The sequence below is a fragment of the Aplysia californica genome, unplaced genomic scaffold, assembly GCF_000002075.1.
Source record: "Aplysia californica isolate F4 #8 unplaced genomic scaffold, AplCal3.0 scaffold00145, whole genome shotgun sequence".
Taxonomy (NCBI): domain Eukaryota; kingdom Metazoa; phylum Mollusca; class Gastropoda; order Aplysiida; family Aplysiidae; genus Aplysia; species Aplysia californica.
This window is the reverse complement of record NW_004797415.1, coordinates 979,527-995,872: the sequence shown is the minus strand read 5'-3', so window position 1 is coordinate 995,872 and position 16,346 is coordinate 979,527. Positions and strand designations below refer to the sequence as shown.

Below are 16,346 nucleotides of genomic sequence, written 5' to 3'. Positions count from 1 at the left end.
TGATTGTTCCAACTCTATGTTAAAAGTTTATCTTAATGTCTTTCTAAGACTTACCTGGGTTTTTTTATAGTTAATATGTTAAATTTTGACTTGATTAATGGAAAGTAAAGCTAATCATGTTGCATTATTCATCTACATGGATGTACTTTTTTTCGGTTGTTTTTAGGCCCAGGCCTTTTTGGATGTTTTGAGAGGTTGTTCGGCTCTTCCGGGTTCTGTAGTACTGTACTGTACTCTGAATTACACATTACACATACAACACACAACTTGAGTCTACTGCTGTCACAGTGCTAGAATAGATCCTGGGTTGCCTCAGGATAAAGTTATTAACTCTAAATTTTCAGCACACAGAGCACTGTCTGCAACAACAGTTTCAGTTTTATCCTCTGTTTTCAGTTCTAGATCTCTAGACTATTTGTTGTTGTCGTTGTAATAACGTGCTCCCTTTACACTTCACTCTGCTTTGACTTTGATTGTGACGAGATTGTTGGAGGAGGCTTATAATTCTTACGCTTGGCTAGTGAGCCCAAGCTTTGGCAACTTTGTTTCTGTTTCCTCTTGGATTTGGAGATCAGTTACATCATCTTCATCTAGGCCTACGGTCAGTCTGCACACAGATCTTGATTCACAGAAGTAACTCACCAATACAATGGCAAGCAAGCTGAAGAAGCTGGTTGATGATGTAAAGGACTCAAGCAATCCTGAACTTGATCTTGTTGACAAGGGCATTGTCAATATACTTGAAATTCCTGGGTTTGGTAAGTACTAAATAAGCCGCGACCGTGCCCTGAGCGCGACCAGTTCCTTATTTTTCCTTTTTTGTGCTGCTCGTGTGCAATCATTTATTAAAGTTACGTCCCTTGTCTAGTTCCACTTTTGGTCAATCCTTTTCCGAAAACGTCAGTCGTCTAGCGTGCAGCAGTCGAGTTCGAAGTGAAAGGCCTTTCGGAAACATTCTTCGAGAAGTTTTGATGTGTGTGTCTTCAGTTACTAAACTAGAGTAGCTGGCAGAACCCGCGACCACTTGTCTCTATACCCTCTGTTTATGATCAGATTTATAATTGTTTTCATTACAATTTTCTAAAAGAAATGATTGTACTAACCTTTAAATAGTGTACTGACAATTTTCTTGCACCTGATGTCTGTGCGAGCATGGTCGTGCCCCGTTCCGTATGCGGTCGCGCTGACGGCGTGCGGTCGCGCCAAGGGCAGAACATTAAAATGTTAAAATGCGAAAACTGCGAATGACGTTTTGGAATGAGTGACGATATCAGTGTATAAAGCGGAAGTTGACACACTGAAGCGGCCCTGAACACTGAACATGGATTGCCTGATCTATTTTGCCGACAGAGACCGCTGAGAAGGAAAATACGATGTAAGCGGTCGCAGGTTGGGCCAGCTACTCATATTTTCGGAAGGAGTTTTGCTGAAGGCCAGCCGACGAACAACACCATACCCTAATTTTTGTATAGAGATTCCACATATGAAGCTACAGCGAGCACCTAGCACAACTCTGTGATTGGCCCAAATACAGTGGAGTCCACTTATTTATAACGAGTCCGGAAAAAACGAGAAATCTGTTATAAAGACACAATTCTAAAACCCCGTTTTTTCCCCTTCTTTATCTTTGTAGATAAAATACTGTTATAGCGCTATCAGACAGACATGCGAGTCGGTTATAGCGGAATATTGCTGCTGCTGTGAACAGTGAATAGGCCAATTATACATCATGCTAACCCTCGCCAGTAAAGAAACTTGTTGGTGATCTTACGAAACAAAGAATAGGAGAGCCCATGTGCGTCAACAATGAAGGCCGGAGCAACTGAGTAGGGAGGGTGTGGCATACGCAGACAAGCAGAACGCATCGCGTGATAGGCCAGCATAAGCCTAGTTCAGATTATCAAGGCCTACCGTGCCTCTCACTTCTCCGATGCGGAGATGGTAGCTGGGGAGCACAACTTCGAACACAGTTAAAATAATTGTCTTAATCCTGCGTAAATGCTGCCAGCTAATGAGTGCAATATAGTAGGCTCATGGAACGACACCAAAAAGTCTTCATAACAATTGAGGGTTCACTCCTCTCTTTGAGCCAATTAAAAAAGTGTCCTCAAAATTGGTGGCGCCCTCTTCACAAATGCGCACCCTTTGCGAACAGAGTTACCCTACTTATGTGAAAAAAATCAAAGTGAAACTAACAAGTTTTTAAATAAAAATATGAATTCAAATTTCAGAAGAACTCTTTTTTAAAGTGGGTAAGCTGACAAAAAACCTCTTCCGGAGGAGAAGGTGACTGTTTTCTTCGTTTAATTTGACTTTAGAATCATTCAGAGTGATCATAAAACACTCTAGGAGTTAAAAATTAAATTCAAATATATCAAAATATAATCTTTCTTTAAGGAATTTGAAAATTGTTCTTGTTTTGGGGGTACGGAAGCATTTTTAACTTTATCCAGCCCGCCCTCTCGCTCAGTCAGTTTATAATTGACTAAAGTGCTTTTATTTTCACATAAGCACTTTAACTCTAAAATCTGTGATCCTAATTAGCCTTTTTTTTGGTACTTTAAATCTCTAAAGAGATATTGAGGATAACACCATAGCTATTGCTTGACTCTATTAATTTTCGGATTTTCGCATCAACTGAGGCTCTCGAAACTGCATTTTTCAAAATCTGTGAGAGATATTTTTAAAAAGCCCTATCAGGATCACAGAAAATTCATTTTTATATAGTCAGGCCAAATATGAAAGAAATCCTCCCCTTGTGTTTTAAATGAGAGTCCAGGCTGCAACCTATACCCCTTAATTTTTGTCGTTTTGAGAAAACTTGAAAAAACGTATTGATTTTGTTATAACTTTCTAACCGAAACAGATAGAGAGCATGAATTGGATTGTATAAAGACAAATAATAATTTCTCAATGTACCCAATTCTTTTATATATCTAATTCTAAGAAAAAATTCCCCCCAAAGTACAGTAGTAGTAATGCAACAGAGAGGTCAATTTAGTGGGTAGTATCAACTGAAAAGAAGAAATGGGAAATTTGTCAAAAACATGCAATTCCAAGTTACCAAGAGGAAAACCCAATCATAAATTGCAGAAGGACTTCTTTATTCCTAATCTGTCCATATTCCTAGGCAGTAGAAAGGTGTGTCAGACCAATTTTCCTCCTCTAAAAGATGGTCCTTTCCTGTTTTTCTAAACCACACCCTCTATGGAAGTCTCTGCCCTCTATATTTGGGTACAGTCCCTTCTGGTGCCTCTCTCTCCATGGTTTGGGCTGAGACCTGCAACTTCAGAAACAGCAAAAGCGTCTGGGTGCAGAGGGCCCCAAAATTCCAGTCTGCAGTAGTGATAGCAAAAGTTGCTTCTACTCTTGGTTTGGTCACAAAGACCATCTTAGGGCACTTCAACCAGGTGTGAACATATGGAAACTCTCGTTCTGTTTTTGTGTCACGCCAGGCACTTACTTGATTTCCTTTAGCTCATCTGTGATGCACAGGCTTCACAAATGAGGGGGTTTGAGGTGGGCAGAAAGCCTTCCCTTGTGTGATGGTGCTGTGCTTCCTTGGCTGTAATTTGTAAAAGTACAGACAGATCACTCGAATTCGTTGGGACCGGCCTCGGTAGTTTGAGGGATATCTTTAAAAAATAAAGTAGGAAAAAGAAACGGGACCGCAGACACAGTTCGACGAATGCGTGATTTTGAGTCTTCTGTGTTATACTGTAAAAGCACCAGTTGTTTTCACCAGTAGGTGGGCACTTGCCATGCTGTGGGGCTTCGTATGTGCTGGTGCTGTACAGCAAAATGGCCACGACTGCATTTCACATTAGCTGTGGAAAGAGTTGAACGACCTCTGATGTTTTGTGTAGTAGGACTGGAGACATACAATCTGCTCCTGGTTGAAAAGAATGGAAGCGAAAAAAAAATCTGGAAAAAAACCCCATAAGAACGAAGATTTAGAAGTTGTATTATCCTCTGCAGACAGAATCTGGATTGCATTCAGTGACAAGCTAATTACTTTGTAATTGCAGACTAAAAACACATTTAAACACCCTAAGCATCGGGGAGTTATTTATGCAGACCCCAAGCACAAGAATTCAGCTGATAGTCCCATTTCATTTATAAAAAAAAAATAAAAAGGACAAGGAAGCAGAATATATATATAGGCGCCTACCTATACTCAAACCCTGCAAAACTACCACCCTGTTTTACTAGCCCAGCTTTCCACCATGGTCGACCTATCCGAAGATTTACAGTTTTAACCCTAAACTTGTGTAATTCAAGAAAAAGTACAGGACATTACATGCAAATTATGGAATCACACACGAGGGGCCTGCCTGTGTCAGCATTTGGTGTTGGTAGAGACCAGCTCTAACATATTACATTTTTTTTTTTTTTTAAGGTAGGAACTACATCAAATTAAATGACATTACGCTAAATAAACACACAAAAATAGAAAACATATCGGAACAATAAGCAAGAAAAAAAATAACACTCCAGCAAATTAAAACTCAACAAAGAGGTAAAAAAACCCAGAAACAACAATATAGTATGTAATGTACTTATACTAGGTTATTTTCTTCACATGAAAATATCAAATCAACTTGGCGTCAACCTGTGAGAAAGAGATGAAGTGAAGTGGAAGTGAAAATAACCTTTCTTTCTTAATGAAAGTAAAAAGGTTCGGTTTCTTTTTCTCTTTCTTTTTAAAAATTTTTATACCCCTGAGTTTTTCTTGGGATTTTTTATTCCCCGCTGTGTTGTTGTTTTGGTCGATATTTTGTTGGGTTGTTTTTTTTTAATGCAAAAATCGTGGGTCGTGGCAGCGACAAACGCAGATGCTAGCATAGGAATGGAAGTAGGCCTTTGAGTAATCTACCTTAATGGTTAATTAACGTAGGCATTGTAGCTGTCTCTGTATAGATGTTTCAATATATGCTATTGTTAACATTGTGCAAAAATCACCGAAGGGAATTAAGTGAACAATTTTTAAAGTATCTCTTTGCTATCCAATGCTTCGACAGATATTAAACTCACGGTCACAATATGATGTTATTAGCAACCAAACTAGATTATATCTTTACTTGTATGCTATCAACCAGAAAAAAATGTTGATTTCTCATTTTTTATGTTTTCCCTTTCAGTCAACCTGAAGAACCTAACAAAAGTTGTTCTGGCCCATAACAAGATCACATGTGAGTAAAAATAAAAAGATGATTTAAATTGTGAAGGTGACTGTATTTGAATTTCAAATGATGTTATGTATATGCTCCATAAAAATTAGGATTGTGGTAGTGGTAGAATTTGATTTTCTTGTTTGTAAGAATTGGGTGGAGGGGGGGGGTCTTCTGATTTGCAATCAGTGAATCATGATTTAGATTGAGGAGCTGTTACATCAACTCGGTTTCTTCAAACTAGTCTTCTTTTCGATGGCACCACACTTGAAGTCAGGTATCTATCATATATACTGGGCCGTCCCGCTCGGTTCTTCTGTCGGCCTGTACAGCTTCTCTTGTAGTGTCAATGGGGTGGGCCATGTTTCCTGTCTCAGTGCCCTGTATGTCTTGCACTGCAGAAGGATGTGTTCCACATTTTGGTCCACTTCTCCACACTGGCATTTTGGTGATTGTAGTAGTTTAAAACATCGTACCTCTGTTATCTTATGCTATGGGGAGGATGTCAGTTCAGTACTCCATTGATTTTGACTTGGGCAGAGCACATCATGATTCTTATTTTTTTAGGTGACTTGGTATAAGAGGGGAGGGAGGGGGAGAAGATGATGGGTGATGTATTGCTGATGTCTGATTTTTTTACTTCCAGTTTTTTAATTATGCTGAGTCTCACAGAGTTTTCAGAATTATAACTGTCTCAGTATTAAGTAGGCCTACTGACCAAATTTCGTTTTCAGCTCTTAAATTTTGGAAGTTCTCAAGATCTTTTTCATTTATCTACATGTCTCCTAAAATTTTGTAATCAGGTATGCTTTTATTGTGTGCTCATTCAGGTGTTTATAAGCAGGTGATTATTATAAAGGATGCCATCAGTAGGTCCCACTTCTAATAGTTATCTACTCTTACTCTGTTCATCATTCTTGCTATTTCATTACAGTAAATGACGGTTATTGTATGGTGTTATTTTATTCAAACAGAATAGCAGATACATTTGTCTATATTTTGTTTCAGTGAGATGTTGTTTTAACATTTGGTTTTCTTTGCTCTTTTTGTCCGGATAGCTGTACCACCCAGCATTGCCAACTTCTTGAATTTGGAAATCATCATCCTCTTCAATAATGCCATTGAGGTAAGATTGGAGTGGTCCAAAATGTTAACTTCAATGTCTTGTTTATTTTCTACTGTGTATTATAGATTCCCTTTCTTTTTGTTTATTAACACTGCATCTTGGATTTACAAGGACTTTACTATTATACTATAGAGGCTGCTCAGTGCTTATATTTCCCAATATACTTCATATATGCATGACTTTTACCCAACGAATACCCATTTTGTGTTGCAAGTATGGTCTCGGAGTAAGACTTGCACACCAAAGGCATTTTCAGAAGGGCAAAACCATCAAATAAGGGGGTGGAGGGGGAGGAAGGTAATGTGTGATGTAAAATTGTCAACTTATATCATTGCATTATGTCAATATGCACAAAGCCATCAAAGTTAAGCTTGGTCAAATCTTTCAAGACCATGGCAGTTTGGTATATGCACAGACCAGAAACATAATTCTACCCAGGATGTGATTATGAGCTAGATGTCAAGCAATTTGCCAAAATTCCTTTAGTTATATCATATATAAGCATGTCCTGCTATTAAGATACAACTGGTGCCTTGACATCTTTATGTTATTATCCCCCTGCTTGCAATATTTTAAAAATTTTTGATGAACTGTTTAGGATTTAAAGATACCTACCTCACATTCATGAGATCCATCATCTGTTCTTCCCAGGAATTGCCTACAACCCTCAGTTCAATGCCAAAACTGAAGACTTTGAATGTTGGGTAAGTTAAAGTTGTGATGTGCTTACTGCAATAATTTCTTAGAGTCCATTTATGTTGATTTTAGTATATTTTTGGTTGTTTGTAATATATGAGCATAATGTCCTTGAAAATAAGCAACCCACAGTTTATTATATTCGTATTTCCGAGAAAATTTGTTACTTTTTGATTGGAAAGTTGAAAGCTTACGTTGCAGTTTTTAAAGTTTGGTTTTTGTTACTGGTGAGTGTTAGCTTAACTTCAGGAAATATCAAGATTTCGAAACACCCAATTCAGATTATTATTTAAACTTGCTGTGGGCAAGGTTCATCATTGTCTTCATTGGTTTTATTTCATCTCTTATGGAGACCTCAAACAAGATGTCACCACACATGTCTGGCGTGACAAATGGGCATTTTTTGGCTAATATAGTCGTGAAATCTTCACTTTAAGTTTTGTAGAACAAATATCAGTACAATCAACAACTATCATAAATTGAAAGACTAGTTGAACAATGTCACAACACAAATTGACCAATAGACTTCTTTATATAAAATCTGTTAAGACTGTACTTTCCAACTCGCAGTTTAAGGTCATCAGCTGACAAAAAGAAATTTATTTTACCCTCTATGAAACTTAAAACAATGGGTGAAAGGGCATTTGAGTACCAAGGCTCCAAGATCTGGAATGCTTTACCAAGTACTTTAAGAGAGGTCAAATCTTTTGATTCATTCAAATGTCAGATGAATATTTGGAGTAATTTTCTTTAGTCAGAACACAACGTTTTATGTCACTGTTGTATGTTTTACTGTATTGTAAAGCGCTCAGAGCCTGTGTACTTTAATTGGGGTTGAGTGCTTTATAAATTTCATTTATTATTATTATTATTATATGATCGTGCACCCAGCATTGTCGCTGTTTGTCAAAAAGTGGATGCTTCAGGTAGCATTTATTTGATGGTCACCATGTCCGAATCATTGTAAAGTAGACACATTGTACGTGCTCTTCTAGTGCTTCTTTATATCCACAGTATGAATCGGTTGTCGGCGTTGCCTCGGGGATTTGGAGCATGCCCCATGCTTGAGGTCCTGGATGTTACCTATAATAACCTGAGTGAGCACAGCTTACCCGGAAATTTCTTTTGTTTGGGTAAGTTTTTCATATGATGATGTCATAGCTGTCATAAGAAAAATGAGCAGCTCTATTTAACCCTGTTTTGATAATGATAATAATAATGCTGATAAGCAAACATTTATACTGTCACGATGCAATCGAACATATAAGAGTATTATGTATAAGAAAGACTAACTATCACATGGCATACTGCATGTTTGTAACTGAAGTTTAAATTTTGCCTCTGACTTTAATTTCTTCAAACGTTGTTGGAGACAGTTTCAGATAGACGAAGGAAGATGAAAAAGGACCTCCCAGCGAACTTTTGAACCCCCCCCCCCCCTCCAAGGTGCTTTCATAAGAGACTGATCTCCTGATCTTATAGATCTTGGTAGAACAGACGTTTGAATAAGATTTCATAATTCAAGGGGTGCTTTGTTGTTCACACATTTATGGCAAAAGACTAATCTTGTAAGAAATTCCAGCTGTTTGTGGGAGCCAATAGTTTTCTTCAAGTAGGGGCTTTACACTGTGAATAATAAAAAAAATTGCAGTTACTTGGGGTTTTTTTGTGACTGGGACAATATGTACAGTGCTCATTTCTACATGATATTCAAAAATTAATTTGAGACTCATTTGCAAAGTTTTTTTTAGTTAAAGTTATTGTTAGTGCTAACACAACTATTGGCTGGTTGTAGAAGTGGTTAGTTTTCAGTAGCGTTCCTAGATCATGTCTGGTTCCAAGCAACAGTGGTTGCTAGTGTCTAGTGACTTCTGAAGGAAAAAGCTGGAACTAATAACATTGTGAAGCGAAAATGTCTCATGAAAGAATGCCATAGTGGCCAAACCGATGTAATGCCACTGTACTGCTCATAATTTTTCTTGACCATAATTTTATGTAGCTCTAATATTGAAAAGATGAATTTCCTCACCTTTGAACTTAATGGGTTTTAAAATTTACCAACCTCAGTTTTACTTTTGAGCCTGTTCAGTTGTAAATAAAAGAAAGCTTGGGAATTTTTGCTGAAAGCTGGTTATTGTGGATGGAAATAACTGTCGTAAAATACTACCTTAATCGGAAAGTGGGTGGTTGACGGGTGCTTTGGTTTGGTTTGCTTCTTCTTTCCTCTCAAACATCTATCGTCCTTGTCTCCCCTCCTTCTTTTTTATGTTTGTTACTATCTTGTAACACCTCTGATCTGCTGGCGCTCATATGACTTTATGCAGTTGCGAGCGCCGTAATACCTCTACTAAAACAAACAAACAATTAATCAGAAATCTGCAGGACTGCTGGATTTTCTTCAGTGTAACTGTTCCGAGAGGTTATTAACACAGAAAAAAAGGGGGGGATTTATTTTCTTTCTGCTGTTTTCAGAATAACTTTCAGGTTTTAGTGGACTCTACTTCATGATAAATTGAGTAACACTATGCAGCTATGGAATGCTTTACCATGGAAATTTTTTTCTTGTTTTTACTCTTTATGGTGAGCTTCTGATCTTCAGATACATTGAGGGCCCTCTACATGGGAGACAATGACTTTGAGAACCTACCACCTGAATTTGGAAGGTTGAAAAATCTACAAATTGTGAGTCCTGTTGTATTTACTTTCACAATTTTAAAACTGCTCTAAACATACGCAACTGTTATTTAATCAAATATCTACATGTGTCTACCAAAATGAACCGTGTGGCCAGAGAGAGAGACCAATGATGAAATGACCACTGAAAGTTTTTAGTGAATATTATGGTCTGTAGGGTAGTAAAGTCTGACATGAAGAAGTGGGATCGATGAAAGCTTTGGACAAGGGATAGAAATGTTCTGTACAATTTACCGATGGGCGCAATCTCACAATCTTAAGATTGCCGTAGAATTGTATCATTCTTGTGAGCTCTGCAGTTTCACATCTTAATTTTAATTTTACAGTTCATATTTTTGCACTTTTGAAAATATACATGAATGTTCTTTGATGTGAGTAAAAGAATAAAGATGTGGAAGTGAATGTTTATAAAATTATTTCAAAAATATAAAATAAATTAAATGTACTTTTGGACTTTGAGTTTGATACCTGGCTTTGTATAATTCTTGTGGGCTCTTCAGTTTCATATGTTAATTTTAATTATAATTTTAATTTTCTTATTTTTACACTTCTGAAAATATAGGTGAATGTTCTTTGATGTGAGTAATAGAATAAAGATGGAAGTGAATTTTTTTTAATTATTATTTTTAAAATATAAAATATTAATGCAACCTTAAGATTGACACACAATTATATGATCCTTAAAACATGCAACAGAAATACTTAACCAATAACAGGTATTCTGAATTCTTTCATTTATACAAGCAGGGGTTAATTTATATTGAGTAGTGAGGAAATTTAGTCCGTAGTTTTGAGTGTTTGTTCTGACTGTTGATGTGGGCTTGCTGAATTTGTTTTAAGTAGAGTACTCTTTGATGTTTTTAAATGTCACAATTTCAGCTTTATTCTAACAGATCACACATTCATTATACCCCAAATTTAGCATTAGTATTTAGTGCAGTAGTATTGGCTAGTGGTGAAACTTTTGTATACTTCTGAACATTTTCATGTGTCCATTTGCAGCTTGTCTTAAGAGATAATGACCTGGTTGCTCTTCCAAAAGAGATGGGGGAGCTCATTCGTTTGAGGGAGTTGCATATTCAAGGCAACAGACTCACAGTCCTTCCTCCAGAAATGGGTATGTGTTTATACATTTATATTCATCATCATCATCATCTCATTTAGCCTTCCAAGGATGTTGTACTCAAAAAGTACCTACGCTAGCCATTGCTATTATAATGATAGTCGAAACAGACTTTGTGCTTTTGAAGCTTGAGGGGTGAGCAGAGTAAGCCCGATTCCCTGTAAGGACTTCTCTGTTGATTTCCACCCCGTGGCGCTCATATGACCTTCTGCAGTTGTAAGCGCCGAAAAACCTCTACTAAAACTAAAAAGACATTGAATAAAAATCTAGAAGGTTTTTTGGATACATTGATGCTCATCATTTTTCCCATAAATGAAGATAGAAAATACTTAGAAGTATAGGTTAATCAGAGCTTAAAGCTTGTTGAGATTGATTAAATATTCTTCTGGTTCCTCTACCTCTTTCTTAGCATTTTTTTAAATGAGGAATTGTTTTGTCTTTTTCAGGTAATCTTGATCTGATAGGCACCAAACAGATTTTCAAGGCTGATGGCAACCCATGGGTGACCCCTATTGCTGACCAGTTCCAAGTTGGGATTTCTCATGTGTTTGATTATATCAGATCCGACACCTACAAGTTGTGAGTATACAGTCAAGCACAGATAGCTGGAACATACTAAACTCAAATCCATGGATAGCTTGAACAATTTGCCTTTCTAAGACTGAATTGTAATATTTTCTTTGTAGTGGCAGCACTGTTTTCTGAGACACCCACATTGATGTGTTGAACTTTGAACAACATATCTTGGAAAGACCGTTCAAATTTTTCCTCACAATCATTTTAAAATCAAGAGACATCACTGTACATTTCCTGTAGTGTACTGAAGGTGCTAGAACTTCCTTGAATCTAGTCATATGAGCTTGGGTGGTGGGGTGTGATCAAAGACAGAGTGTGTTGCTCCTTTGAGCCATATAGTGTGTGAATTGTGTTTGTGTGTGTGTGGGTGTTTGAACATGAACATATGGATTTTGTCATGTACTGTTTCATGGAGAGGGCATATGGAGATGGCTTCAGTACACTTTCTGTCCTTTATTTTCTTTGTTTTGGGATTTTTTTAAATGTTACAGCTTGAACAGGGAGGACATGAGGAAATATATTCAGTGTACTTTTTCTTAACTCTGTTGTTTTTATTTTGTACTCTTTGTATTGGGAGGGCATGCTTTAGTACACTTTTAATTTTATTTTCCTTGATTTTCTTTTGCACAGTTTGTACGGCCGTCACATGGCAGCGGGGGCTGCTCCACCGCCAAAAACCAATGACAAGTCAAAGAAGATCAGCCGAATCAAGAAATAAATGTAACTATTGGTTCATACCCTTAGTCCCATTACTTCTGCATAGTGAAAATATTATCTTATAACTTATTCGTGGTGACTTTACTCTTTACAATATTTGATTTGATACTCTGTGCGTTCAATTTGAATGGCGCTGATGTGTCAGTTGTCAAAAGTTTGAATGTGAGCTGTTAGATAGAAAGCTAGACAGCGGTCATCTTCTTTGGACATAAGTAATATTTCCTCTGCTTGAAGGTTGTTTAATATATACGCTATAGGTTAAGAGCATAGTACATGTCTACGGAAGCATTTAATTTTACTTTGAGAAAAAAAACTGCATCATGTTGCTTTTCTTTTTAAAAATGTTTTTGTGTATATGATATACAATAACCTTCGTACATTGACCAGAATGTGCTATTGTAACACTAGTCCGGGGTGGTCCCCAAATCTTTTTTCTTTATACTTCTTCTAGTTGTTTTATCATTTTTATAAGGATCAGTGCCAGGAGGTTCATGTAGAATGAGACCAATTTGGAAAAACTTGCTTTTCAGTCAAAGAGATATTTCTTACTATTCAAGGTATTGTGATACAGAAGTGTGGGGATAGATGCACAAAGTTAGGTTCTAATATTGCCACAGTGATATTGCTCTGTATTAGTTTGATTTTGTTCATTATTTGTATATATGCATGTTGAGGCCTTTTTAATAAAAAAGACCACAATTGCTTTGGAAGGCATCAGTCCTAGGTTTGAATGTTTTTACCATGATTGGACTTGGATGAGTTGTTTTTTTAAGGGAGAATGTTAGGCTGAGTTAGATGGCCCCTGTGTTGATGTATAAGAGGCCTAAAATTCTTCCAGCCATTTGTTATTGTATGAAGAGGTAGCCATTATGCTTTTTACTAGAATTAGGATGCAGTCGGCATGGTATCTTTGATCAAGCTGTATGGCAGCTTTGGTATTTGTCTCTAGTAAAAATTGTCTTGATAAATGATTCAGCACTTTCCTAGCAACTACCGAGAGCTTAGGTGTTATATTGCCTCTTAACAGACATGACATATGTGATGTAGTCACAACCATTTGAGACATTGCAAAGATATGTATAGATTGTGAGTGTAGTGGCATGCATATAAATATCTCAAAACGGACTGAGGTTGATATTTTAGTCAAGTTGTTTTCTTTTTGCTTTTAAGAAGAATTTTATGTGTCGCTTGTGAATGACATGCACATAGATCTGGTTATTTTAAAAACAAGTATACTGTGAGATTGGCTTGAGAGTTGTTCGAACTGTAACGCAGAAGTCTAAAGTGTTTTCAATATATATTCACTCCGCTTCCATTGTATTTGTTTCATTTAGGATATTCTGATGTTGTTCTTAGGCTCTATGCCACTGTTACAAGAGGCCTCAGTTGGTGTCATGCTGAGCTTTGGTGTGGAAGGCCGTGGTTCAAATCCCAAATAGAGCATTCTTGAATTTGAATGGGGGGAGGGAGGGGGAGTTTTCAAGGCTTTCCACCCTCTTAAATAACCTTACAATGTTGACAGGGAAGATAAACTCATACTCTTTCTAATTCTACTGTTATTGGGTTTTCAGTTTTTGCTTCTGTATAGACAATCAAGTTCATATCCTCTCCTCTTCCTGTTATGTCTCTCGTGCCTGGTACATCTTTGCTGAAACTTGTATGTTCAATTACACTGGTGCTATTTTGTACATATACTTCTATACAATTATTATCATGAATGCAGATAAGTTCTGTCTGTATAATTGTTCTCACATATATTGTTGCTGGCTTTAGAAAAATGAGTGACTGTTTGATCCTGCTTAACTGGATGAGTGAGGAAAAATAGGAGTTACATGTACTCATTTTGCTGTTATCGACAAGATTATGATTCTATTAACAAAATGTAACTAATTTTGATCATAGTCACTTATGTTAGATACTTTGTTTGTGATATCAATTCATAAAAAGAAAAAATGTATATGAGCCATTCTCAGCAGGTCAACTTAACCCTATAGACTTGAGGTCACACCTGAGCATGCTCCACTGATACCCTTCTGCGCACTGAATGCTTGTCTCACCATAATGTGGTGCAAATCTAGCAGTTGACCCAAGGCAGCTGAATGTGTGTAAGGTTCAGAGGGCAAGGGCTCAACAAAGGGTTGAAAAGGTACATGAAGCTTAATTTTTTATAAATTGGTTTTATGCTCTAGTAATTTCCATGCAACTAGTCTTTCTTTTTTAGATTAATTTTCAAGATTAAAGGGTAATTTAATGCAACACTGGCACAGGAAAATTGGTCAATTTTTTAGTTCCTCTTAAGCTTTTTTTTTTCTTGGAGCACAACAATTACTTCCATGTTGACACATTTTATGTGCAACTTACAAGTATGTATGAACTATAATTGAGATAAAAAAAATTTAACAGTTGACATTACATTAAACAGTAGTTTCCAACAGAGTTCCAGTAGTGGCCTGTTTGAAAGGAAAAAACTAAATGTGCTACAAACAGATTAGACTGAAAATCATTTTAATGTGATTTGATACTTGCTTCAACTGTGCTTGACTCTGGTTCTCTAAGGTAAGGTAATCTTGTCAGCACAAAGCCATTGGGTGTAGTATTGTTAAATCCTCTCTCAATTTTAACCGTTCTTGTGTTCAATAAATTTACATGTAATATGTAAAATGTAGACAATTTTTTACGTATAAGATTTAGTATACATCTGCATTTTTCCAGCTGCCTGCTGTGACTTGTGACATGTTCTTGAAATGCACAATACATACTTTCATTCTGACAGTGATCATTGCTGTTTGTTTCTTGAGTTGATTTTTAGTTTGTCTTAATAGTGTCATAATGCATAACATATGAAGAAACATATTTTTGTGAGGCTTTATGATGAAATCAGGCGCTGGTCAAAATAATGAAACTAAAGAAACCGGCATTTTTCTGCCGATTTGGCTTTTTTTTAAATTTTCGCTCAACACTAGGGCTGGATTCTGCTCGGTTAATCGAAGGCTTGCAAAGCAGTGGACGGCTTGCGCTAGAGGCTTGCGAGCAGGCTTGTGATTTGTTTTGCCTCCCGCTTGCTACCGGAGGGAACTTTCGATGAGTTGTGACTCGCGGACAGTCCTGTTGTACTGTGTCATGACATCGCGAACTCTTGTGGCTGTGGGCTCAGTACATATTACAGAAGATTCTCTGGTTATTTGCGTTGAGAGGCTTGCACCAAAAGTGTAAGATCATTGTTTTTTTCATAGTTCGGTTGTAAAAAACAAAAAGCTCTATTCAATGCACTTAAAAATTAATATTGGATCGGCTATTCTTACGATTTTAAGGCCTGTTTATTTTTAATGTGCACAAGCCAAGCGCTTCATCATCGCACGCAAAAGACCTCAGTTCGATTTCCGTATGGGGAGAAATTTTTACTGAGAACCTCCGTCTTTCTGCTGGGGCGTTGTTCCCTCTCAGCCCAGGTTGGCCCTGACACTGGGTTGAAGTAGGCCTAGCCCGTCTCCTAAATGTTCTGTATTATGTCACTGTGAGTGTAACACATCTACAAAATAGGTTACATACATACGATACAAAAGCCAATCACAACGACCCCTGGAGTTTTCCATTCTAGGGTAATCTAAGTCTACTTATTCTTATTACTACCAGAAACCTAGGTCCTGACCTGACCATCAATGATTTATTTATAGGGGCACCAGCCGTTCATGTCCAGGTGCTGTTTTAGCCTCTTTTTCCTGTATTCAGATTAATAATATCTTTTTGCCAATTTATTGTTTCCGCTTCTATGTACCCCATATCTATGGTTCTCAACCTGGAAATCGCCTATAATTCGCTGTAATTGCCTTCCCCCCACCCCTTCTCATCACCCCCCCCCCCCTATAGTGTCATTAGTGTCATCATTTATGTTACCGTCTATTTTTATTGATAACACGTTTATGGATTAAGGGCAGTATTAATGATAATTAAGAAGAAAAAAAACCCATCAATTAAATAAATAAATAAATAAATACATAAATAAATAAATACATAAATAAATAAATACATAAATACATAAATAATGAATAAATATATATATAAATAATGCTAATGATTATCATAATACAAATATTGATAATGAGAAGAAGAAGAAGAAACACGGTTATAACATCAATATAAAAAACAATAATACTAACAATAAAATTGATTTGAGTAAAATAATGAAATGATATTAAAATAATAAATGGAGCAATATTATTATAAATCAAAACTTCTAAAAGGA

At 36.8% G+C, this 16,346-nt stretch overlaps 1 protein-coding gene across 1 annotated transcript; it reads left to right on the top strand.

The window, feature by feature from the left end:
* Window positions 1-34: 34 nt before the first annotated feature.
* On the top strand, window positions 35-14,882 carry LOC101857483 (ras suppressor protein 1). Its single transcript, XM_005097054.2, has 9 exons — window positions 35-758; window positions 5,142-5,192; window positions 6,230-6,297; window positions 6,949-7,001; window positions 8,008-8,126; window positions 9,593-9,675; window positions 10,690-10,804; window positions 11,257-11,389; window positions 12,017-14,882. The coding sequence occupies exons 1-9, from the start codon at window positions 650-652 to the stop codon at window positions 12,102-12,104; spliced, it is 819 nt and encodes a 272-aa protein (XP_005097111.1). The 5' UTR covers window positions 35-649; the 3' UTR covers window positions 12,105-14,882.
* The last annotated feature ends 1,464 nt before the right edge of the window (window positions 14,883-16,346 follow it).

Bases quoted from the DNA above. Each gene is read 5' to 3' on its own strand.
- LOC101857483 (XM_005097054.2), top strand. From the start codon at position 650: ATGGCAAGCAAGCTGAAGAAGCTGGTTGATGATGTAAAGGACTCAAGC. The intron at 8,127-9,592 runs GTAAGTTTTTCA...TCTGATCTTCAG, and splicing joins CGGAAATTTCTTTTGTTTGG to ATACATTGAGGGCCCTCTAC. The intron at 9,676-10,689 runs GTGAGTCCTGTT...GTCCATTTGCAG, and splicing joins GGTTGAAAAATCTACAAATT to CTTGTCTTAAGAGATAATGA.